The 26,205-nt window shown below is 35.8% G+C and overlaps 1 protein-coding gene across 1 annotated transcript in view; it reads left to right on the top strand.

Moving 5' to 3' along the window:
• The window catches only part of BRDT (bromodomain testis associated), a 40,925-nt gene extending 25,820 nt beyond the window's left edge, over positions 1–15,105 (top strand). Inside the window, exons 14-17 of the mRNA XM_061168447.1 lie at positions 5,314–5,420; positions 8,524–8,729; positions 9,292–9,466; positions 15,022–15,105. Of these exons, the coding sequence (XP_061024430.1) occupies positions 5,314–5,420; positions 8,524–8,729; positions 9,292–9,466; positions 15,022–15,105 (572 nt within the window). The remainder of the gene's footprint in view (positions 1–5,313; positions 5,421–8,523; positions 8,730–9,291; positions 9,467–15,021) is intronic.
• The last annotated feature ends 11,100 nt before the right edge of the window (positions 15,106–26,205 follow it).

Raw genomic sequence — 26,205 nt, 5'->3', positions numbered from 1 at the left:
GCTGTTTGAAGCCGTAAGAACGAAGGAAAAGATACAAAGCAGGAAGAGAAAGGTCAAGAACAAATTCTAGTTAACCAGACTCCCTCAGTAAAAGTAGAAAAAAATGAATGTTAAAACAAGAGGTAATCAAAACCTAGAGGAAAAGGAAAAATGGTATAATAGAAACCCGGCAGATACGTTTTTAGGAGGAAATCATCACAAGTATCACGTCCTTGTACAAAGCATTAAAGTACTGTGAGGAATGAGGAGAGAAGGTTATAATTGGCAATGTGATACTCTGGGTTTTTTGTTTTTGCGGGTGTTTTTTTTTTTGTTTTTTTTTTTTTTTTGCTTTTACAAAAGCTTCTTTTGTGGCCATTGTGATGGAGCAGAGGCAGATTCTTGTAAATTGAGAGTAATGGAATCTGAACATAAACCAGTCCACTTGGAAGTTTGCTGGTGAAGAGAATGGGAGGATGGCTATGGCTTTAACCAGGAAGACAGGTGTTTGTTTTTGTAAGACTAGAAGAGAGATTGTTTTGTTTTGGACTTTGAAATGTGAGAGATTTGAATGTGTCTGAATGTCAGTTGGATAGGGAAAAGTTGTTTTCATTATAGCAAATTCATAGGAGAATGGTGGGGATAGCTTTGAAGAAGAATAGACACTGAAAAGTAATGGAAAGAATGCAGTCTAAATGGTCTTTGGAGACTTTCCTGGTGGTCCTGTGGCTGAGACTTCACACTCCCAATGCAGGGGCCTGGGTTCAATCCCTGGTCGGGGAACTAGATCCCACATGCTACAACTAAAGATCCGGCGTGCTACAACTAAGACCTGGTGCAGCCAAATATATATATGTGTGTGGCTGTGGGCGTGTGAGTATACATTTATATTTAACAGTCTTTTGTTCCTATTTTAACATCCTATCTATGAAATATCCAGCTTTGACTAAGTCTTCAATTGGATCAGTTGTATTTTCTTGTATTTTCTTCAATTTCTGCTTTTATATGATTGTTCAGTTCAGTCGCTCAGTCATGTCCGACTCTTTGCGACCCCATGGACTGCAGCACGACAGGCTTCCCTGTCCATCACCAACTCCTGGAGCTCACTCAAACTCATGTCCATCAAGTCCATGATGCCATCCAACCATCTAATCCTCTGCTGTCCCTTTCTCCTCCTGCCTTCAATCTTTCCCAGCATCAGGGTCTTTTCAAATGAGTTGGTTCTTCGCATCAAGTGGCCAAAGTATTGGAGTTTCAGCTTCAGCATCAGTCCTTCCAGTGAATATTCAGGACTGATTTCCTTTAGGATGGACTGGGTGGATCTCCTTGCTGTCCAAGGGACTCTCAAGAGTCTTCTCCAGCATCACAGTTCAAAAGCATCAATTCTTCAGTGCTCAGCTTTCTTTATAGTCCAACTCTCACATCCATACATGAGTACTGGAAAAACCACAGCTTTGACTTGATGGACCTTTGTTGGCAAAGTAATGTCTCTGCTTTTTAATATGCTGTCTAGGTTGGCCATACCTTTTCTTCCAAGGAGCAAGTGTCTTAATTTCATGGCTGCAGTCACCATTTACAGTGGTTTTGGAGCCCAAGAAAAGAAAATCGGTCACTGTTTCCATTGTTTCCCCATCTGTTTGCCATGAAGTGATGGGACTGGATGCCATGATCTTAGTTTTCTGAATGTTGAGCTTTAAGCCAACTTTTTCACTCTCCTCTTTCACTTTCATCAAGAGACTCTTTAGTTCTTCTTCACTTTCTGCCATAAGGGTAGTGTCATCTGCATATCTGAGGTTATTGACATTTCCCCCAGCAGTCTTGATTCCAGCTTGTGCTTCATCCAGCCCAGCATTTCTCATGATGTACTCTGCATATAAGTTAAATAAACAGGGTGACAACATACAGCCTTGACATACTCCTTTCCCAATTTGGAACCAGTCTGTTGTTCCATGTCCAGTTCTAACTGTTGCTTCTTGACCTGCATACAGATTTCTCAGGAGGCAGGACATGTGGACGGGAATTTTCCGGTTTGTTGTGATCCACACAGTCAAAGGCTTTGGCATGGTCAATAAAGCAAAAGTAGATGTTTTTCTGGAACTCTCTTGTTTTTTCAGTGTTTCAGCGGATGTTGGCAGTTTGATCTCTGGTTCCTTCTAACCTTTTCTAAATCTAGCTTGAACATCTGGAAGTTCTCAGTTCACGTACTGTTGAAGCCTGGCTTGGAGAATTTTGAGCATTACTTTGCTGGCGTGTGAGATAAGGGCAATTGTGCAGTAATTTGAACATTCTTTGGCATTGCTTTTCTTTGGGATTGGAATGAAAACTGACCTTGTGGCCAGTCCTGTGAATTTTCCAAATTTGCTGGCATATTGAGTGCAGCAGTTTCACAGCATCATCTTTTAGGATTTGAAATAGCTCCACTGGAATTCCATTCCACCTCCACTAGCTTTGTTCATAGTGATGCTTCCTAAGGCCCATTTGACTTCACATTCCAGGATGTCTGGCTCTAGGTGAGTGATCACACCATCATGGTTATCTGGGTCATGAAGATCTTTTTTGTATAATTCTTCTGTGTATTCTTGCCACCTCTCCTTAATATCTTCTGCTTCTGTTAGGTCCATACCATTTCTGTCCTTTATTGTGCTCAACTTTGGTATATAAAGTAAAAATAATTTGCCCTAAAAGAAATGAAAGTAAAATTTAAGGAGGTGAAGGAGGCAGAAATTACCTGATCTCTTTGAAAGATGAATATTTCTGTATTTGTTGTTGTTTAGTCACTAAGTTGTGTCTGACTCTTTTGCATCTCCACGGACAGTAGCCCACCAGGCTCCTCTGTCCATGAGATTTTCCAGGCCGGGCTACTGGAGTGGGTTGCCATATCCTTCTCGAGAGGATCTTCCTGACCTAGAGATGGAACTAGTGCAGGGATTAACCTGGTCTCCTGCATTGCAGGTGGTCTCCCCACCATTCCAAAGACCGGTCTTCATCCAAAGATGTTGTATATGTGGAGGGATTGGAAGGGAGTCCTCTATTATGAGCTCCTTCCAGAAAACCAAATGATTAATTCCAAGGAGTACTGCTTCCAGTTAGACCAGCTGAAAACAGCACTTGACATAAAGTGTCTGGAATTAACTAACAGATAGCATACAGATGCATATGTGTGTGCCTAGTTATGTCTGACTCTTTGCAATATGATGGACTGTAGACTGCCAGGCTTCTCTGTCCATGAAGTTTTCCAGGCAAGAATACTGGAGTGGGTTGCCATTTCCTACTCCAGGGGGATATTCCTGACCGAGGGATCAAACCCTCATCTCTTGCATCTCCTGTATTGACAGGAATTCTTTACCATTGTGCCACCTGGGAACCCCAGAAAAGGTGTAATCTTCAATTTATTTTGATCTTTACAAAATTCTCTTAATGGAAAAAATTTCAATTCCCTGGAAGACTGTAAAAGTCACCTGGAACAGTTCATTGTTCAAAAAGATAAAAAGTTTGGGGAAGATGAAATTATGAAATTACCTGAAAAATGGTAGAAGGTAGTAGAACAAAATGGTGAATATGTTGTTCAGTAGTTCTTGGTGAAAATGAAAAATGTGTCTTCTACTTTTATTTAAAAACCAAAGGAACTTTTTGGCCAATAGATCAGGTTCAGGTCATAAATAACCTTAATTTCTAGAGATCTTGGACTTAATTGTAATGGTATAGTTAGTGGAGAGCCAATGAAGATTTCTGGAACAAAGTGTGTGCTTAAGTGCAGTTAATCTGCCAGTATTGTGTAGGTCAGTTGGAGGGATGGGGAATAGAGACCAGAGAAGAAGGCTAAAAACTAAGCTATTAAAGTAGTACAAAAAAATTAAGTGATAGAAAAAGGGAAAAGTTGAAAGAAAGCACAAAGGTTGAGTGAGCAGGTGTACTAAAGATGAATATATGCCAAGTTTTAATAACTAAAGGTGTATACACTTTGGGGCTCAGTCCATAACCCAGGACTGGATATGGGTCCAGGTTGACAGACCTGGAACACAGATGAATAACAGATGTCTGATGAAGGATGAGCTTTGTAGTGTTTTAAGGTGCCAGAGGGCATTCCTATGAAGTTGTTTTTCAGTCAGATCCTTAATATACTTGGTTTCTGTGACACTGTTCTCTTGATCATTACATCTCTGAATGTTCTTTACAGAGACCTACTTTTATCTGCCTGCTGTATATACTGATAGTACTCTGAAGTTACATCCTTAAGCCTTTATCATTTTACTTTGCTCCAGGCTTTTCTAGCCAGATTCTGAAGCACAGGCTTACTAAAGTAGGATCCCCTCTACCCTCAGCTTTCAGCAATAGGCTTGCAGCAGTCTTCCTACTTACTCAGGTATGCCATACATTGATCATCTTCCACTTATTATGGCATGTAAACCCCTTCATGGATCACAGCCTTGTCGTGGCGAAGGGGCTTGTGTAACTCAATGAAACTATGAACCATGCCGTGCAGGGCCACCTAAGACGGACGGGTCATAGTGAAGAGTTCTGACAAATTGTGGTCCACTGGAGGAGGAAATGGCAACCCACTCCAGTTTTCTTGCCATGAAAACCCCATGAACAGTACGAAAAGGAAAAATGATATGACACCAGAAGATGAGCCCCCCAGGTCAATATGCTACTAGGGAAGAGCAGAGGCCAATTATTAATAGCTCCAGAAAGAATGTAGCAGCTGGGCCAAAGCAGAAATGACACTCAGTTGTGGATGTGTCTGGTGGTGAAAGTAAAGTCCAGTGCTGTAAAGAACAATATATCACATGAACCTGAAATGTTAGGTCCATGAATCAAGGTAAATTGGATGTGGTCAAGCAGGAGATGGCAAGAGTGAACATCGACATCTTAGGAATCAGTGAACAAAAATGGACAGGAATAGGCGAATTTAATTCAGATGACCATTATAGCTACTACTGTGGGCAAGAATCCCTTAGAAGAAATGGAGTAGCCCTCATAGTCAACAAAAGAGTCTGAAATGCAGTACTTGAGTCTGTATCAAAAATAACAGATGTTTCAGTTCATTTCCAAGGCAAACCATCCAAAAATGTCATCTATACTTTATGTTGACTGCCTCCCCAGCCAAAAAAAAAAGGAAAAAATATAGGGAGGTAAAATTTCAAGTGAAAAATGTTTATTTTACAGTGTTACAATTCTCCAACTAACGATACCCCAAAATTAAGAAGCATAAAAATACTGGTTATTTTGTTTTCATAGTTTCTAACATAGAAAGGGGGGAAAATGTCAAACTGTGGAGAATCAAGATGAAATATATTAACTTGACTGTACTGTTCTTAAAATGTGTGCATCTAGATGATTCTGAACAACTTCTGAACGGCCTAACTGTGATGCCTCAGTCCAGCGATAATGACACAGTGATGTTAGAATCAGAGTATCAGGGTCGAGTTCCAGTGCAGAAGGTAAGAATAACGTTATTTTTTTCTCACAGATTTTGAAGAAATTTACAATTGAATACAGAAATGGCACAGAGGTATTTTAAGTGCTAATTTGAATGAATTTTGGATCTCTAAGACTTAACTTTTGCTTATTTGTTAAAAAACAGAAGTTAAACTGTGAGCAACACCTTTCCCCACCCTCTACCATCAGTCCTCATATTTGTATTTAATTTTAAATTCTTGAATGCTGGTATTTGCCAGCTATCCTTATTTTTAAACATGTTATAAAACTAGCTTTTACAATCTGTTGTAGGTGATTTCCTCATGGAGTCTTCTGTGCACTTAATCTCAGACCACACATTGATCAGTCTTTCAACAAGTATTCTAGATGTTTGGGATACATTAGATACATCAGGTACTATTCTAGACATTTGAATATAGTTGTTGTTTTTCAGTCACTAAGTTGTGTCCGATTCTTTGCGATCCCATGGCCTGCGGCACACAAGGTTCCCCTGTCCACTATGTCCCGGATTTTACTCAAATTCACGTCCACTGAGTTAGTGATGTTATCTAACGATCTCATCCTCTGCCGCCCTTTCATCTTTTGCCTTCAGTCTTTCCCAGCATCAGGGTCTTTTCCAATGAGTCGGCTCTTCGCATCAGATGACCAAAGTATTGGAATTTCAGCTTTAGCATAGTCAGGGTTGATTTCCTTTAGGAGAGCTGGTTTGATCTCCTTAAAGTCAAAGTGACTCTCAAAACTGTCAGAAACTGACCATGAATGAGATATTCACATATCCCCACTTTTTCCTCTCCCTTCCTTCCTTCTATCATTTCCTATTGACATTTTGGACTGGATAAGTTTTCATTGAGAGTAGGGTCTATACATTGTGGGATGCTTCACAGGGACCCTCAGCTCTACCCACTAGCTGCTAGTAACACCCTTGTCTTCACCACTGTGTGGCAACCAGAAACTTGACTGACGTCACCATGTGTCCTCCCTGGGCAAAGGAGTCACCCTCAACTGAAAAGCAGTACCTTAATTCTACCTCAGATCTAGCTATTGCCCCATCCCTGTAAAGCCCTATCAGAAGAACCAATGATGTCTGAAATTGCTGCATCCCTCCCAAAGTCTTGATGGTGTGAGGAAATCAGGGTCTTCTACTACTTCTCTCTCTGAATATCCACTGTGGTGATTTCCATTATGGTCTCTCTGCAGATGACTCAAATATATACTTCTAGACCTGGCATCCTGTGAGTTTTAATCCTTTTGGATTTCTCAGTCTCCTGAAGTCAAGGAATTGCTAATTTTATTTTCAAGATGTTTCCTTTTCCACTTGCACTTCATAGACCAGGCCTTATTGCCTTCAATGTAAGCTCTTTGTATTATTTATAACTGCAGACTAACTTGAAACCCTCCTTGTTCTAATCTATTTTTATTTATTTATTTTTGGTTGCACTGGGTCTTCATCACAGTGCCCAGGCTTCTCATTGCATTGTCTTCTCTTGTTGTGAAGTACAGACTCTAGGCACATGGGCTTCAGTAGTTCCAGCATGCAGGCTCTGTAGTTATGGCATGCAGGCCCTAGAACATGGGCATGGTAGTTGTGGTACACGGCTTTAGTTGCTCCGTGGCATGTGGAATCTTCACAGACCAGGGATTGAACCTATGTCCCCTGCACTAGCAGGCGAATTCTTATCCACTGTACCACAGGGAAGTCCCCATTCTGCTTTTAACATTCTTTTCTTTTAACTGTACTTCTTGATGTATTGCTCTGATCATATAATTATTATATACAAAACCTTCAATAGTTTCTAGCCTCGACTTCAAAACGAAGACTAAGCACCTTTACATTGTGACTCCAATTTAGCTTTTCAGTCTTAAGCATATGCCTATGTTCTTCCTTCAGTGAGGAATGCTTTCCATTCTCACCTCAAAATCTTCTTATTCTTCTCTGTAATATCTGAGAAACTGTCCCACTACTCCAAACCCAAATATGAACTTTCCTGTCTTAGGGTCTGCCAGAATTGTATTGCAGTTAAATAGACATTTTAAGGACAAAGCCAGAGACCAGGGTTCCATCCTCCCTCTATTTCCCATTAAGTATACTACCATGTATTACCTGTTCTGTTTTATGTCTCTATCTGAAGGCAAATATTCTTTACCTGACTCAATAGAAAAGTGAAGTGTGAAACTAGTATTTAGTCCATTCCATGGGTAGGAACAAAAACAGGTTTTATTGGCAACATATAAGAAAGACTTCATAAATACAACTGGGTGACCAATGGTGAAGGTTTGTGTGTGTGTGTTAGGGGTAAGGAAGGATGTTTTGACTCCTTTAATAAAATACATTATTAAAAGTTTACTTTAAAAAAAAAAATGCGGTACTGGAAGATTTTCAACTACATACATTTCTGTTGGTCAGCCACTGACCTTTACCTTGGCCTGTCTCCATTAAGAAGAGCGATCACAAGCAGTTAATTCTTTTCTTCATACCAAAGAGAGGAAAACAAAGCTATGTCAGAGGGTTTTCAACAAATACTGTACCATTCTTACTTCTTACATTCTTTTTGCCATCATCTTACTTTGCCTCTGATTAATCACTTGTATACTTGCATTAATTTTTGCATAGAATTATAATTTTTTTTTAAGATTTGTAACTTAATTTTGTATTGAAATATAGTTGATTTATAGTGTTAATTACTGCAAAGTGATTCATATATACATATATATATATATAATACATACACACACACATTTTCCATTATGGTCATGGAATATTGATTATAGTTGTCTGTGTGCTATACAGTAGGACCTTGTTGTTCATAAATGTCTTGATTACAGTGACCAGGTAATTTTTATATTCTTTATAGATTATCATACCCTTAACATATGTTTCATATTAAATTAACTGTCAAGCATGCTGTTTTAATTTGGTCTTAGATGAATAAATTGAATTTAGTTAATTTATTATCCTGTTTTTTTTTTCTACTTTAGTAACCTTTAACTTTAGTAAAATTACCTAAAGCCTTTGGAATCTTTATTTTTTATCTATATCAAAAATAATGTTTTTCTTCCAAATAGTTGACATCTTTAGATGTATACTGAATCAAATATTTGTTTTAGGATATAAAGATCAAGAATGCAGATTCTTGGAAAAGTTTAGGCAAACCAGTGAAAACATCAGGTGTACTGAAATCATCAGATGAGCTCTTCAACCAGTTTAGAAAAGCAGCAATAGAAAAGGAAGTAAGAGCTCGAACACAGGAACTAATACAGAAACATCTGGAACAGAATACAAAGGAACCAAAAGTATTTCAAGAAAATCAGAGGTCTGTAATTTATTGGATTAGTGGAGATTTGGGGAGATATGGACATGTATTTTAAATATATATATATATATATATATAGTTGTTATTTGTGTATTTTAAATATATTAAATTTCTTTTTTGTAAGTGACTATATTCAGCTATTTAATAGACCACAGAGCAAATTATATTTAAAAAAGTGAATTTTTACTAATTTTTAAAAAATTAAGTAGTAATACCTATTTTAAAGGGGATATAAATAATCAAGTGATTAAAGAAGCTATTAAAAATACTAATATTACTGAATTATGATGGTATCATTATTTTCCAGAAATGTCTTAATATTGTTTCCATTCTATGTATAAGAAGATAATGGTAAACTTTGGTCATAATTTTCCAAAACCTTCTCTTTGTTAACATATATTGCCCTATGTAAAATTTGACATCAGAAATATTAAAAAATAATGTCATAACATAAAGAAGGACATCTAGAACACTGCTTTATATTTGTCATTTAACAATGTATCTTCATAATAAAAGGTTTTAAGGAGCTTGAAACCTACTTTTCACTTTCCTGTTTCTTAAGGGACCATGGCTTCACTCTAGAATCTTTTCCAAATAAAATGCAAAACAAGTGTCTTAGAGAAGAGCAGAAAGAACATCAGCAGTCAGAGGAAGCTCAAGATAAAGGCAAACTGTGGCTTCTCAAAGACCGGAATTTAGCACGGGAGAAAGAGCAAGAGCGGAGGAGAAGAGAAGCAGTAAGTAAATTTTAGTTTACTGAATCTAACAAAGGAAAGATTTAACAGAGCAGTGTCTTTACATGTTCAAAGATGTATTCTAGGTGGTTCTTCAGTAACAATTACCTCTTTAGTGTGAGGAGTTACTACTTTAGTGAGGATCAAGTTCATTCTAAAATCAGAGAGTAAAATTAAAATTTCATAGTCAAATGACAGAAGCATAGTATAATAATAGAGTATCAATCCTCGAGCCTTTGGGTTTGGGTTTGAACTTTGGGTTCAAATCCTGGCTCTTCCAATAAGCAGACCTTAGAGCCTGGGCTATTCATTTAACCTCCTTGTGCCTCATGGCACAATAATAGGGATAATATAGTAGGGATAATAAAGGTAAAAGATGAAATGAATTTACTTGTATTAAGCACATCTGAAAATGCCTGGCACAAAGGTAAAATCACATATTGTTATTATTCTTGAAAAACCTATAAACTACCTGTGAATTTTGGCCAACAGATATGCCATCTTGGTGTTTATTTAGTTCAACTCTGCATCAAGTTATATGTCAGTTATACCTTGATGAAACTGGAAACAAACAAACAAACAAAAAAACCCACAAAACTTCTGTTTAAGGTGTCCAAGGAAATGGCAATCCACTCCAGTACTCTTGCCTAGAAAATCCCGTCAACGGAGAAGCCTGGTAGGCTACAGTCCATGGGGTCACAAAGAGTCAGACACGACTGTGCGACTTCACTTTCAACTTTCACTTTTCAATATTTAAACAGTGTAGAATTCTTCCTTTTATCTGTGGATTATTTAGAAGTGTGTTACTTAGTTTTCCAAATATTTGGAAATTTTCTAGCTAGTGAAAGCTAGAAAAGTAGTGATTTCTAATTGAATTCCATTGTGGTTAGAGAACACACAATGTCTTGAATTATTTTAAATTCACTAATAATAAGACTTGTTTTATGGCCCAGATTATGATCTACCTTGGTAAATATTCTGTATGCACTTAGAAGAATGTGCATTCTGCTTCTGTTGGGTAGGGCATTAAACAGGACAAGTTGGTTGATAATGTTTTTTCAAGTCTGTTAACTTCTTGCTGATTTTCTGCCTGTTTGTTCTATCAAATATGGAGAAAGGGCATTGGTACCTATGATGATATAATTATAGGCTTGGCTTTTTACCCTTGCAGTTCTATCAATTTTATTTCCTATATTTTGAAGTTGTTCTTCGGTACGTAAACATATAGGACTGTTATATCCTCTTGATTAACTGACCCCCTTTCATTATAAAATGACTTTTTTTATTCCAAGTAATATTATTTTCTCTGAAATGTTACACTTTCACCTTTTTTAAGACTAGTGTTGTCATGGTGCAAACATTTTTTCCATTCTTTTAACTTATCTGTGCTTCATATTTAAAATTATTTTCTTGCAACATATAGTGTAGTCTTGCCTTTAAAAAAAAATCCAATTTCTGCCTTTTACAGGAATGTTTAACCAATTACATTCAATATGATTATTGATATGGTTACATTTGAGTTCATCTTATTTTTTATGTGTGTCATCTATTCTTTTTTCCTCTGCACTCTTTTAGATTAATAAGTATTTTTATGATTCCTTTTTTTTCCCTTTATTGGCTTATTATAAGTAACTCTTTGTTACTTTAGTGGTTGCTTTATGGTTTATCATATATATTGATAGTTTAGCTGTCACAGTCTTCTTTCAACTTACATTACACCACTTCACATTTAGTATAATATCCTTAAAATAGTATAGTTCCACTTCCTCCCTTCCAGCCTTTAGGCTATTGTTTAAGCCGTCAAATTATCTCTCAAAGTTTAAATGACATTTTTAAAAAACTTGTATTTACCTAGTTACCATTTCCAGTGTTTTTATTCATTTAGATCTAGATTTCCAATGGTTTGATTTTCCTTTTCCTTTAAGGACTTCTTCTAAAGTGTTTTAGATTCACAGCAAAACTGAGTGACAGTAGAGTTCCTACATGTTCCTCCCCCTTCCCTACCAACACGGTCTCTCCCACATTAGTGTGGGACATCTGTTACACGATCTATGAATTAACATTGCCACACCATTGTCAATCTTGGTTTATCAAAGTCCATAGTTTGCATCAGGGTTCACTCTTGGTGTTGTAATTTATGGGTTTTGACAAATATATAATGACATACATCAACCACTGTGGTACGGCAACCATTATGGTACTCTCCCTTTGCTGAAACTTCCCTGTTCTCCTTATGTTCACCCCTCCCTCCTGAACCTTTGCAGCCACTCTTTTTATTGCCATAGTTTTGCCATTTCCAGAATGTTGTATAGTTGGAATCTTTAGTGATTCCAGTTACTTTTGCATTAGACCACTTGAAGTTGTCCCATCTCAGACATTATAGTCATCATATCAAGAAGTTTGATTTGGGTATTTTTAATGTTTTTAGTTAACTCTATTAAACTTTTGAACAATTATCATAATTGTTTAATGGGTTCTCTGCTAATTCTGACATTTGTTGATTTCAATTGATTGATTAATCTCCTTTATGATAATGTTTTTCTCCTTCTTTACTTACCTGGTAATCATTGATGCCAGATATAAATTTTATCTTGTTGAGTGCTGGATATTTTCGTAATCCTGGAAAGGTCATGTGAATTCACAGGTCACACAGAAATGCTAGTTTCAGAAGAAAAAAGTCATTGGCTTTTGCTGTAGTGTTGACTGGGCTTACCAGATGGCTCAGTGGTAAAGAATCCACCTGCCAATGCAGGAGACAGGGTTTGATGCCTGGGTCTGGAAGATCCCCAGGAGAAGGAAACTGCAACCCACTCCAGTATTCTTGCCTGAAAAATTCCATGGACAGAGGAGTCTGGTGGGCTGTAGTCCATGGGGTCACAAAGAGACATTACTAAGCAACTGAGCACACAGGCACACATGTAATATTGCTTATGATACAAATGAATTTCCTAGGAAATAAAACACAAGTTTTATCAGCTTATTTATAACGTGAAGACAGAAACAAACTGTATTGACCAGTGTTGTAACATATGATGGAGTTTACTTTAGAGCAGCAGTAGCCAATCTTTGGCACCAGCGACTAGTTTTGTGTGGAAGACAATTTTTCCACAGACTCGGGTGAGTTGCTTACTAAGATGATTCAAGTGCATTACACTTATTATGTACTTTATTATTATACTGTGATATATAACGAAATAATTATACAGCTCACCAAGATGCAGAATCAATGAGAGCCCTGAGCTTGTTTTCCTGCAACTAGATCCCATCCCGGGGGATGGGAGACAGTGACGTCTGAAGTGTGTTGCTTGTGTCCAGTCTACTCCATAATCTCACTTTGGTTGCTGTCACTGCTTCACAATGACAGGATGTTGAAAATGGAAGCAGGCTTTTCAGTGCTTTTTGGGCAGTCCAGGACATTCTGCCTTGACTTGATCCAGGGTGTGGGGAGGTGTGACGTGTGTGGAGGTGTGACATGTGTCGAGATGTGAGCGAGCTCAAACATACCTTACGGCCACTGTCATTTGCACTCTCAAGTGGTAATGTGAGCGGTGGGAAGCAGCTGTAAATATCAATGAGGCTTCACTCGCTTGCCTGGCATTCACATCCTGCTGTGTGGCCAAGTTCCTAAGAGGCCATGGACTGGTACCAGTCTGTGACCTGGGGATTGGGGATCTTTGTTACAGAACTTTCTACAATTATAGGAATGTGCTTAACTCAATCAACTATAATAACAACTAGCTACATGTTATTGAGGACTTAAAACATGGGTAATGCAACTAAGGAAGTCAATTTTTCATTTTGTTGAATTTTAATTAATTAGCAAATTTTTATACATTTTTTGAAGTTTTTTATTAAAATTTAATTAGTACTTTACTAGAAGTATTTCACTAGTGACCTAGGAATTTTTCCTTTTGGTACTCACAAGGGCCTGACTTTAGCTACCCACAAGTGTTATCTCAGCAAGCTTCCTCCTACCCAACAACCCAACTAGGTAATCTGGTATTTCTAAAATCCCAAGCATTTTTCTGGAACCCACTGAAATGTGACTAGAAGTGTCACCTCTAGCAGCTTGACAATTAAAAACTTGACTTTGGAGCTACCTACTATCATTCTTAACACTCCAAACTCTTATGCTGCAGCTTCTGGACCAGATTGGTACTGTAAATGGCAGCAATAACTTGACATCTGGCATTAGCTCCCTAGGAGAGCCTCTGCCAGTTCCCTTGACCCAAGTTTTGATCTTAAGTTTGAATGGTTGAAGTGTATATTAGGACCACCGAAAAAGGAATATCCAGGTTATAGTGTCAGCTGCAGAGAGCCTTAGTATTTAAATTGTGGTATCTAAGGTTAATTAGTACAGGCAGTATCCAGTTTGATATCAATCAATATCCACAAATTCAGATTTAGTCAAGATGGAAGAGAATCTAAAATAAAGTACTTTTAAACAAAATAAGTTTCATTACATATTTTTGGAATTTTGTGGTAAGTCTGGATACTTATAGATAAGAGTATCAGTGATATTTAAACCAGGACAGTATATCCAACATTCACTGGAGCGTTAAAATAGAACTTCTGAGGAACTATTTGCTTGAGCTAGACATTTGGTATCCTAATAGCCGGCACTAGGAAAATAGCTGGGGTTAAGATCTAAGAATTTACCCTTGTCTCTAAATCATATTTAAAGGCATTTTCATAGTTTTTAAGAATCACACAACTTCTTATTAAATAATATCCTTTTGGTAGCCAAGTCATAATTCCAAATCTCCCACATAATCAAAGAACACTGATTCTCATCCAGAACCAACTGGTTACAAACTGGTGCTACTACTGTGAGCTGTTACTGTTCACTGGTCTTAAAAAAAAAAAAAATTTGAACTTTAGTTGGTGTCATTTTACATGTGGCAAAAACTAACTTGTGTCTCACGGACATTTAGAGATGTCTTCAGAGTATAGTAAGAAAACATTTGTTTCTTTTGTCTTAGTTTAGCTTTTCCTATACTTCAGCTTATTTTATTTAGTTTTTTAGCATTTAATGAGCAAAACTGTGCTGAATGTTATACTTTCAGTCTGGTTGCTCTTCATAAATATCTATATATAAAATAAACTTGGTTAGACAATTTGCCTTAGGTTACACAGTATTTGGCAGAATCATGACTTTAACATTACATATTATAGTTCTCTCACATGGGTAAGATACTAGTTCATTCAGAAAATAATTTTGTGTGTTTATTCCTGTGTTGGTTAGAGAGATACATCAAACCATGTAATCTTAGTTCATGTGTAGATTAACACTGAGAACTTTCTTACTTGGAGAGAGAAATTATACTTGTTCTTTGTGTTCTTGTAAGTTTTAATTTTTATTTACCATGTGAGTGATATTTTAACAAAAATCAGTAGTTGAACAGAAATTAGAAGTTATATACAAACTCATTATGTTAAATGAAGTGCATTCATTTTCTGTGTTCCAAATACTGTATTATCATTTTCTTATATAGATGTAATACAATGAAAGCATAAACTTTTAAAGTAACATTTATATTTTCTCTTCTTTTCTACAGATGGCTGGTACCATTGATATGACTCTTCAAAGTGATATTATGACAATGTTTGAAAACAACTTTGATTACAACTCAGTTTTTTGATTAACCATCAACTTAAATGAATTATAAAAGATTAAAATGCAAATGGTAAAATGATTGCTTTCCAACACCAAGATACTAACTTATATTGTATTTTGACTGCTCTAAGATGATTAAACAATTTTCACTTACATTTTTTGACAACTATATGTTCATTTTTTTAATGACATAATTTATAGGAAATTTTATAGTTTTAGATACCTAAAAATTGAATAAACTCCCAAATGTTATTCATTTTACCAATATTCTACTATATATTATAGGTCCTATCTAAGCAATGAAAATCCAAAAAGATGGTCCCTTCTTGTTTCAAAGATGGTCACTTCTTGTTTTGATATAGGAATCAAAATAATAGTTCTTTTTGAGTTTCTAACTTTTTTTTTTTTTTTTTTTTTTACAGGGAGTTGTCCTTTAATGGAGTTCAGGCCTCTTTTTGGCATATAGGGCCCTTTTGTAATGTAAATAATGTTTCAGTGAGCCACGATTCTGCCTGGGTTTCTTTAAATGACTCTGGGTGGCAAAATGTGGGGCCAACAAGCAGGGTTGTTTTGTTTTGTTAATTTATTATTTTATTTACTTTTTAAAATTGAAGTATAATTAATCTGTAATACTGTATTAGTTCCAGGTATACAACATAGTGATTCAATATGTCTGTATATTACAAAATGATCACCATGAGTTTTTAACTTTTAAAACAGATATATTTGTCTGCCTTCAGAAATATTTAGAACCTCTAACAAATAACACCTGGTTTCTTTGAGTGTCAGATTACATAAGATTCTCTATTGGTTCTATATTCAAAATTTATATTTATTATCTGTGGTTTGAAAGATGTTAAATTTGAGACAAAATAACAGTGAATATTAATTATGTGTCTTTAAGAATCTATACATTTCTTAATATGCATGTGATAGCAATGGATGTCTAAATTTTTACTTTACTAAGTATTTAAATCTGCGAAATATTTTGTTTCATCACCCTCAAGTTGGAATTATGTATAATTATGTATATCAGCTTCATGTATTTTAAAATTTGGACTCTTGTAACATTCAGGCACTATTCCAGTATCATCTAAACTGAAAATTCAAAGTGTATATGTATTATAGAGAGAAAGAGAAAGTTTTCTTGACTTATTTTTATAATCAATACGATAATTTTTTGAAATATCTTTAAGCTGTCAACCATTTAAAAAATATGATTAACTAGAGGCTGAAATGGTGGTGATACCTTCATGAAACAGCCAGAATAAAAGTCATAGTCATACCTATTACACTATATTTTTAACCGAGAAGTTAGTATGTATATATTAAACAGTATGCATTGTTATTTTCCTAAAAGAGCATATGGACTTATCTATATATTCTAATTTATATTTATATATAGTCTAATTTATATATATCTATATATTCTAATTTGTTTTTATATATAATTTATATATGTATATACATATATATATATAGTCTTAGACACATCAGAAATGCATAGTGGTTATCTCTAGGTGATGGGATTATAGGGTTTTGTTTTGTTTTTTTTCTTTAGACCTTTCAATATTTTCTGGTTCATTTAAATATTATGTAATGCTTTTAAGATCTATGGGAAGTTTTCCATTTTGAAGAGAATAAAAATACTAAATAAGAACTTACTTTTAAAAAAGAAACTAACTTCTGTCAAATACACATTAACTCTTTCAACAACTGCCTTTAAATAATAAAACTGCTCAATGAATGATCTTTGTCTACACCTAAAAAGAAAGTTCAGCTTCATTAATATCCTTTTACATTAAATGGTTTACTTGAGGTTTTTCTATAAACCTTTGGAACATCCCATATAGAGAGCGATGTTATGGTTATCAGTGTTTAACCAATTTAACACTTCAACCTTTGCTCAGTCAGTAAGAGATCTGGCACATTTTAGATAGTCAACAAAATTTTAGTAGGCTTGTTTAAGTCAGTTTTGCAGAGAAAATACTGATGTATAACTGATCTTTCCTCAATTTGTACATTATTTCTTAGTTAAAAAACGCTTGGCTTCTCTTAACTTCTTGCGTGAATTTTACTTGTTAACATTATCTATATAATCAACCTTTTTGCTTTTTTTTCCTCTTTTTTTCTTGAGTTGTTCTGGAAGAGTGGTCCATGGACCAGCTTCATCAGCATCATTTGGGAACATGCAGATTCTCAGACTTCAGTTCAGTTCAGTTCAGTTCAGTTCGGTTGCTCAGTCGTGTCCGACTCTTTGCGACCCCATGAATCACAGCATGCCAGGCCTCCCTGTCCATCACAAACTCCCAGAGTTTACTCAAACACATGTCCATTGAGTCGGTGTGCCATCCAGCCATCTCATCCTCTGTCGTCCCCTTCTCCTCCTGCCCCCAATCCCTCCCAGCATCAGGGTCTTTTCCGATGAGTCAACTCTTCACATCAGGTGGCCAAAGTATTGGAGTTTCAGCTTCAGCATCAGTCCTTCCAGTGAACACCCAGGACTGATCTGCTTTAGGATGGACTGGTTGGATCTCCTTGCAGTCCAAGGGACTCTCAAGAGTCTTCTCAGACTTAAGACTCACTAAATCAGAACCTCTGGTATGGGGGCCAGCAACCTGTATTGAACAAGCCCTCCAGTGATACTAACACACACTAAAGTTTGAGAACCACTGTTCTAACTGAATCCTGGCTGTCTCCTGCAGGCTGTCACTCAGCACCTATTTTTTCAGTAACAGTTTTCTTCCCTCTGGAGTGCTACTTGCAGACTATCCTTTCCTTCCATAAATACCCCAGGTTTTAAGTTTTTCATGATCATCAGACAATACCTCCCATAGTCATTTACCATCCCTGGTTCACGCCTCCTTACTCCCCAGAGATCTTATCTCTGTTTCACTGTCACTCTCATAGTTGACAACTTCTCAGTCCCTTGACTTCTCTGCTAATGATCTTGATATCTAATCAACTTTAGCCACTCCCTTGTTATTGCCAACAACTGTAACTCTTAGTCTCAATTTCAAGCATCCTAATCTCTCTCTTGGAGAAGGAAATGGCAATCCACCCCAGTATTCTTGCCTGGAGAATCCCATGGACGGAGGAGCCTGGTAGGCTACAGTCCACGGGGTCACAAAGAGTCAGACACGACTGAGCGACTTCACTATCACTATCACTAATCTCTCACTACTTGCCCTTAACTTTTCTTACTCTGGGTAGGCCCTGACTCCAGCAATCATTAGATCTCACTAGAACCCACAGTCCTTTAATCCTAGTGCCTTCTCATAGTATTTCTCTCCTCTCTCCCTCACTTACCCAGAGTCTATAGTACATTATTATTAATAATCGCTCCCTTGCATATACTCTCAACTCCATCACTCCATTCTTCGTTGAATTACTTGGCAAAATTCCAGTGTTTATTAATCTTATTGCCTGCTCTGCAGCCATGAAATTGGTTAGAGAGAGGCATAAACCTCCAAGAAAAAGGCACAAGTCTACAGATTCCAATCCAATCACTGCAGATTCTAATCACTAAAAAGATAAAAGGGGATACTACAAATAACTTTATATTCATAAATTTGAAGAAATGGACCAATTCCTCAAAAAACATAACCATGAAAGCTCAATATGAAATCATCTAAATAGCCCTATACCATTAAAATCTTTTTAAATTCATAATTAATAGCTTTCAAAAAAAATCTCCAAGCCCATATGATTTCACTGAAAAATTATACCAAACATTTAAAGGATTAGTACCAATGTAAAGGAGACTCTTACAGGAAAAAAATCTATTTCAGAAAATATCTCTTCCAGAAATTGGCCTATTCTGTAATTTTTGTCAATAGGACAAATTCTATCAACAAGAATACTTCCCAACTAATGAGGCCAGTATTACCCTGATAGTAAAATCAAAGACAGTACCAAAAATAAGTAAAAGCTGCAAATCGTTTAATCTTCAGCAAAACACTAGCAAACCAAATCCCACAATGTATGAAAAGAATTATCAACCCTAAAACCCAAGTCATATAAATTAGAAATGAATAAAACTCTTGTTTTTGGTGTGGTTTTTTCCTTAAATTTCTTTACCTTTAATTTTCCAAAATATTAAATAATGGAAGCAGGAATCATAACTCCAATTTTAAAGAAAATGGCTGCAGTATTTCACCATACGCTATTTTGGGGGGTAATGATAATGTTAAACAGTTTCTAAATAAATTCAGTAATAGCTAATGAATTTTTGCATGTGACTTTCTACACACAAATCCCAAGAAATGTTAAATCACAGTTAATAAGTGATTTAAGCAGTGTCACAGGATACAAACTCAACATACAAAAATCTGATCTCTATATGCTAATGAGAATGTGAAAACTTAAAAAGTGGAATATCTAGGTATACACTTAAGAAAACATACAGGAACTGTATGCTGTGAAGTACAAAATGCTTATGGAACAAATCAAAGGAGAAAGACCTAAATAAATGAAGTGACAACAACAAATGGTGCTCAGACAACTAGATATCCATAGGCAAAAAAAAAAAAAAAAAAAAAACCAGAACGATCTCAACCTAAATTTCACATTTTATGCAAAAATTAACTCAAAATGCATCTTGGACTTAAATGTAAAATAAACCATAAAACTTTCAGGAAAAAAAAAAAATCCTAAGGCTCTATGGTTAGAAAGATTTTCTTTTAGACTTCATAACAAAAGCATGATCCATAAATAAGAGACTGATAAATTGGATCTCTTCAAATTAAAACTTTTGTCCTATGAAAAGATAAGCTACAGATTAGGAACAAGAATTTTCAAACCACTTATCTGACAAAAATATATACAATAAAGACCTCTCAAAACAACCAAAAATTTTAACTAGAAAGTGGGCAAAAAGACATAAAACATACTCAGAGAATATACATATGGCATAACACATGAAAGCATGTTCACCCTCACGCCATCGGTGACATACATATAAACCACAAGGAGATATCACCGTACACCTATCAGAAAGGTTAAAAAAGAAAAACAGTGACAACACAAAATGCTGGCAAGAATGGAGAAAAACGGTCACTCATACATTGCCCATGGAAATATAACGGTACAGCCGATGTAGAAACCAGTTTGCAGTTTCTTACAAACAAAACATGCAAAGCCATATGACCCAGAAATTGTACTGGGCATTTATCTAAGATAAATGATAACTTACATTCACACAAAAACCTGTACATAAATGTTGATACAAAAACCTGTACATAAATATTCATAGTAACTTTTTTTGTAATAGTGAAAAACTGGAAACCACCCAGACATCATTTAATAGGTAAATGGTTAAACAAGTAGTATATACATATGGTGGAACACCACTCAAAAGCGAAAAAAAAAAAAAAAAAAATTGATATATACAATAACTTGAATTTATAAGGAATTATTATCCTGAGTAGGAAAAACAATCCCCTAAGGTCATATACTGTATGATTTAATTTATATAACACTTTTGAAATGACAAAATTTGGCAATGGAGGACAGATCAGTGGTCAACAAAGATCAGAGACAAGGTATAGGTATGGTTATTACAGAGCAACGTGAGGTATCCTTGGGGTAATGGAATTTGACTTTTGTGGTATGTACACAAAGCTACAATATTACATATATGATATAATTAAAAGCAAAAAATACACTGGATAAAGTGTATGCAAGTTCTATTATTTCTCTTATGACTGGATATAACTATGTCATTTCAAATGCCAGTGTCAAAAAAGGTAATACTCAAAACTAAAAAAAAAAAAATACTTAAACACTGTGGTAATCATTTCACAATATATACAAATACCAAGTCATTATGTTTTTTTTTTTTTAATTTTTTTATTAGTTGGAGGAAGTCATTATGTTTTACACTTAAAACTAATACGATGTTATATGTCACTTATATCTAAATTTTCTAAAATTGGGGAATCAGGCTTCTACTTGTGATCTAGAAAACTGGAAAAAGCATTTCTCACATCATTACAATGAATTAAAAAGCCAGGAATCTCTACATCCGCAACTTTTCTTACATTAATGAGGGCTAATATTGCAGGGTTACCTGAAATTTAAGAGGATAAATGCACCCAAGGAGAGACATAACATAAGCACTGGTTCACCTGAGGCAGACACCACCAGATGCTACATAACCTGGCAACAAGGACAACAGCAGATCATCTGAAAGTCGTAACAAACTGCTCAAGGCCGGGTGTGGGCTAGCTTGAGAATACAAAACCCTTGGGAGCACAAGAGAAATTTGTAATCACTTTCAGGCTCTTCTCCACAGACCTCCTCAGTACTTACAGAAAAGATTTTAGGTGGGGACGGGACAGGATGAGGGTTCTAAGTAAGCCATCCTCTTGATGCAGGCTTACAAGAGAAGAGCAGCAGATGCAGGAAAAGCACAAAGACTGCCCAGAACCTTTTCCCCCATTTTCCCTACAAATTATAAACCCTAAGCTTCTGGAGGAAGACTAGCAAACTCTTAACAATTTTAGGGCATAAATGAAGACCCCCTGCAACTGGTGGGAAGGAAATAGAATTAAAACTTGAAATCTTAGGAGACGTGCAGGAAATCCATTGTGGGTTCAGACCATTAGAGATATCCTGTCACTGAGGGCAGGGAAGGATCATTGAGAAGGCATCACTGATATCCAAAGACATAGTGCCTGCTGGCATAAATTAATAGGACAGCAGAGAATGCTCCTCACTGCCCTGCACTTCTTACCATTAGGATAAAATGCATTCAATAACAAGCAAAAGCAGTCTACTGCAATCAGAGGTGCAAGAGCATAGAGCGAGTATAACACTAAGCATAAAGACTTCAAGGCAAGCACGTAGCAGCTGTTGAGAAAAAATCACTGGCAAACCAAGATCCATCCTCATGGTACCACCAGAGACTACTGAAAATCTGTGGTGTGCTTGGGATAACTGTAGCAACAATAAAATTCAATTCCAGCTCAACTTCTGACTAGATTGATTTCACCTCCACAATTAAGGCTAGCAAAAGAAAAAACTGTCAATTTCCAAGCTTAAATATATGTATACTTTTGTCTCTTGTTTTATACAAAATGTCTTTCAACAAAAAATTATGAGGCATAAAAGGAAGCAAGGGAAAAAAAAAATCCTACTGTTAAGAGACAAAGCAATCAACAGAAACAGACTTAAAGATGACACACAGTTGACTATCAGAAAATTTTAAATGACTATGATTATTACAAGCTGTAGAGGAAAAACAGACAATGTGTGATCAGATAGGTAATTTCAATAGACAGAAATTATAGGAAAAATAAAATGCAAGTGCTAGAAAATAAAAAACATGGTAATAGTTATGAGGAATGACTTTGATGGCCTCATCAACAGAATCAACACAGCCAAGGAAAGAATCAGTGAAGCTGAGTTTAGATTAAAAGAAATTACTCAAACAAAAAAGCAAAGAACACAAAAAAGTGGGGCATGGTAGGACCAACACAACAGAATATCCAAAAGCTACAGCACAATATTAAAAGTCTAACATATGTCTAACTGGAATCTCAGAGACGAGAGAGAGAAATGGGAATGGAGAAATATTTGAAGGGACATCAGCTGAGAATTCTCTAAAATTAATTTGTATTGGGGGGAAAAAACTAGTTTTTCCTTCTCCTTAGTAGGGAAAAACCCTCAGCTCTTCCTCCTGTGTGTCTAATCTCCAAATGTGTGTGGGATTCCCCACAAATGAATTCTCTGTGACATCATCTAGGTGTCCTACAATATAACTCAATTCTAAATGTATTGATATCCACCTGGAGATAGTATCAGATCCCATAGGTTAAGGGCTTAGTACCACAAGACTGATGCACATTTCAGATGACAATCAGATGCCTAGATTATCCACAACTTGTCTGATGTAGACAAATCAGAGATTCCCATGACCTTTTGCCCCTTGGATTCAGTTATTTGCTAGAGCAGCTTATAGAACTCAAGGACACATTTATGTTTACCAGTTTATTAAAGGATATAGTAAAGGATACAGATGAAGAACCAGATGATGAGATACACAGGGCAAGGTCTGGCAGGGTCCCAAGCACAGTAGTTTCTGCCCCTATGGAATTGGAGGTGCATCACCTTCCTGTATGTAGATATGTTCACTAACCTGGAAGTTCCCCAAACACCTTCATCACAGAGGCATGATCAATTATTAGCTCCATTTCCAGTCTCCTTCCCCTTTGGAGGAGGGAGGTGGAGCTGAAAATTCCAAGCTTTTAATCACATTTTGATCTTTCTGGTGACCAACCCCTATCTGGAGCCATTCCAGAGCCCACCCAGAATGTCCTCATTAGAACAAAAGATCCTCCTGGGGCTCTTATCACTAGAAATTTACAAGGGTTTTAAGAGCCCTGTGTCAGATATGAGTCAGAAACCAAATATTAGAATAACACATGCTCTTAGTGCTCTTATTACTTAGAAAATAACAAGGGTTTCAGGATCTATCTGTCAGGAACCAGAGACAAAGACCAATATATTAATACATTTTCTAGTGTCTAACATAATGACAGGCTCAAAAGCACAAATTCAAGAAGCTCAGAGAATGCTAAACAAGATGAAAAAAAAAAAAAAAAACCCACACTAGATATATCATATTTAAATTGCTGAAACCAAAGACCAACAGGAAATCTTGAGGCACCCAAAGGAAAAATAACACAACAGAGAGGAAAGAAGAAAAGAATATAGCAAACTTCTCATCAGAAATTATAAAAATAGTAAGAGAGTGGAGTAACATCTTTAAAGTTCTAAAACAAAACCTTGTCAACTAGAATTCTATATCCACTGGAAATATTATCAAAATTGAAAGAGAAATACTTTTTCAAGCAAACAAAAAGTGAAAGAATTTATTGCCAGCAGACCCGCACTACAAGAAATGTTAAAGAAGGTTCTTCTGATAAAAGGGATGTGATTCTAGAGGTCTCACCTGTATCTATACAAGGAATGAAGGACACTAGATATGGCATTTGTTGTTGTTCAGTCACTAACTCATGTCTAACTCTTTGTGACCCCATGGACTGTAGCATGCCAGGCTCCTCTATACTCCACTTCCTCCCAGAGTTTGCTCAATTTTAGTCCATTGAGTCAGTGATGGCATCTAACCATCTCTCATCCTCTGCTGCCCCCTTCTTCTTTTCCCTTCAGTGAAAGTAATTATTAAATTTGTTTTTATTGTTTATAAATGCTCCAAAAGATAACTGGCTAAAGCAAAACCAGTGGCACTGACAGAAGAGAAATGGGCAAATCCACCATTACAGACAGATGTCACCATTCTTCTCTCAGCAATTGATAGAACTAGTAGGCAGAAAGTCAGTAAAGATCTAATGGTCCTGAACAACACTGCTAACCATCTTTACTAATTGACATTAATGTTACACTCTCACTAAAAACAGCAGAATACACTTTTCAAATGCAGTTGGAACATTCACTAAAATAGACTATATTTAGAGGAGTAAAGCAAACCTTGACAAATTTACAAGAATAGGTAGTTCATAAGCTATCACACCAGATTTAAAGTAGAAATTAATACCAAAAAAATATCTGCAAAACATTTGGAAATTAAGCTTTTCTAAATAACCCATCTTAAAAGAGAAAAATCACAAGAATAATTAGAAAGTATTTTGAATTGTATCAAAGTTAAAATGCAACACATTAAAATTTATGGGATGCAGTGAAAGTGGCATTTAGAGGAAAATTTTTACCACTCAGTGTTTATGTTAAAACAGAAGAAAAATCTCAAATCAGTTACTGAAGTTTCTATCTTAAGAAACTAGAAAAATCAAATTAAATCTAAAGCAGAAGAAAGAACAGGAAAAAGGGAAATCATTTACATTTAAATTTAAATGAAATCTTAAGCAAAAAAAGAGAGAAATCAAGGAAACCAAAAGCTGTTTTTTTTTAAAAAAAGACAATAAAATTGATAAGCCCTCTATCCAGACCTACCATATAAAAATGAGAAAATGCAAATTGCAAATGTCAAGTGTGAAAGAGAATATTACAGATACACACACACACACACACACACACACACACACACACAGATCTGCAGACATTCAAGAAATAACAAGGACATATTATGAAGAACTCTATGGCCAGAGATTCAACAACTTACAAGAAGTGGATAAAATTCTTAAAAAATACGAACTGTAAAAGAGGAAATAATCATGAATAGTTCTATAAGTACTAAGTAAATTGAATTGTATTTTAAAACCTTTAAAAAAGAATTTAAACAATAATAACAACTCCGGGCCTACATGCTTTTTGGGAGAATTCTACCAAACATTTAAGGAACAAATACTACCAATTTTATATACATTATTCCATAATATAAGAACAAATATAGACGCAAAAATCATCAACCAAATATTAGAAAATTGATTTCAGTAATATATTAAAAATACACTATTTCATGATCAATTGGGATTTATCCTGGGAATGAAAGGCTGGTCCAACATTCAAAAATTTATAGGTAATCACATCAGTAGATTAAAAAGGAAAAACTATGATTATCTCCAGAGAAACAGAAAGCCCTTTTACAAAACTCCCCCATTTGTGGGGAGAAGAAAAAAAAAAAACCTCTCAGAAACTAAAAATAAAAAGGAACTTCCTCAATATGATAAATTGCATCTTAAAAAAAAAATCTTCAGGGAATTCACTGGTGGTCCAGTGGTTAGGACTCCCTGCTTTCACTGCCAAGGGTGCAGGTTCAATCTCTGGTCCCAGGACTAAGATCCCGAAAACTGTGCAGCATGGAAGAAAAAAAAAACATTGAGCTAATAGTATGCTTAATAGTAAATGACTGAATGGTTTCCCCTTATGGCTGAGAACAAAGTAAAAATTAGTATTGTACTGGAGGTCCTAGTTAGTGCAATAAGTGAAGAAAAATAAATGGCAAACCTATTGGAAAGGAAGAAATAAAACTGTCTCTATTCACAAATGACATGATTATCTATATAGAACATCCCAAAGAATTTTTCAAAAAGCTACCAGCACTAAAAAGTAAATTTAACAAGGTCCAGGACCTGAAACAAACAAACAAAAATCATGTAAGCACCTAGAATTAGTAACTAGAAATTGAAAAAATAACATTTACAAT

The sequence above is a fragment of the Dama dama genome, chromosome 20 (genome assembly GCF_033118175.1).
Source record: "Dama dama isolate Ldn47 chromosome 20, ASM3311817v1, whole genome shotgun sequence".
Taxonomy (NCBI): domain Eukaryota; kingdom Metazoa; phylum Chordata; class Mammalia; order Artiodactyla; family Cervidae; genus Dama; species Dama dama.
This window is presented reverse-complemented; position numbering and strand designations above follow the sequence as displayed.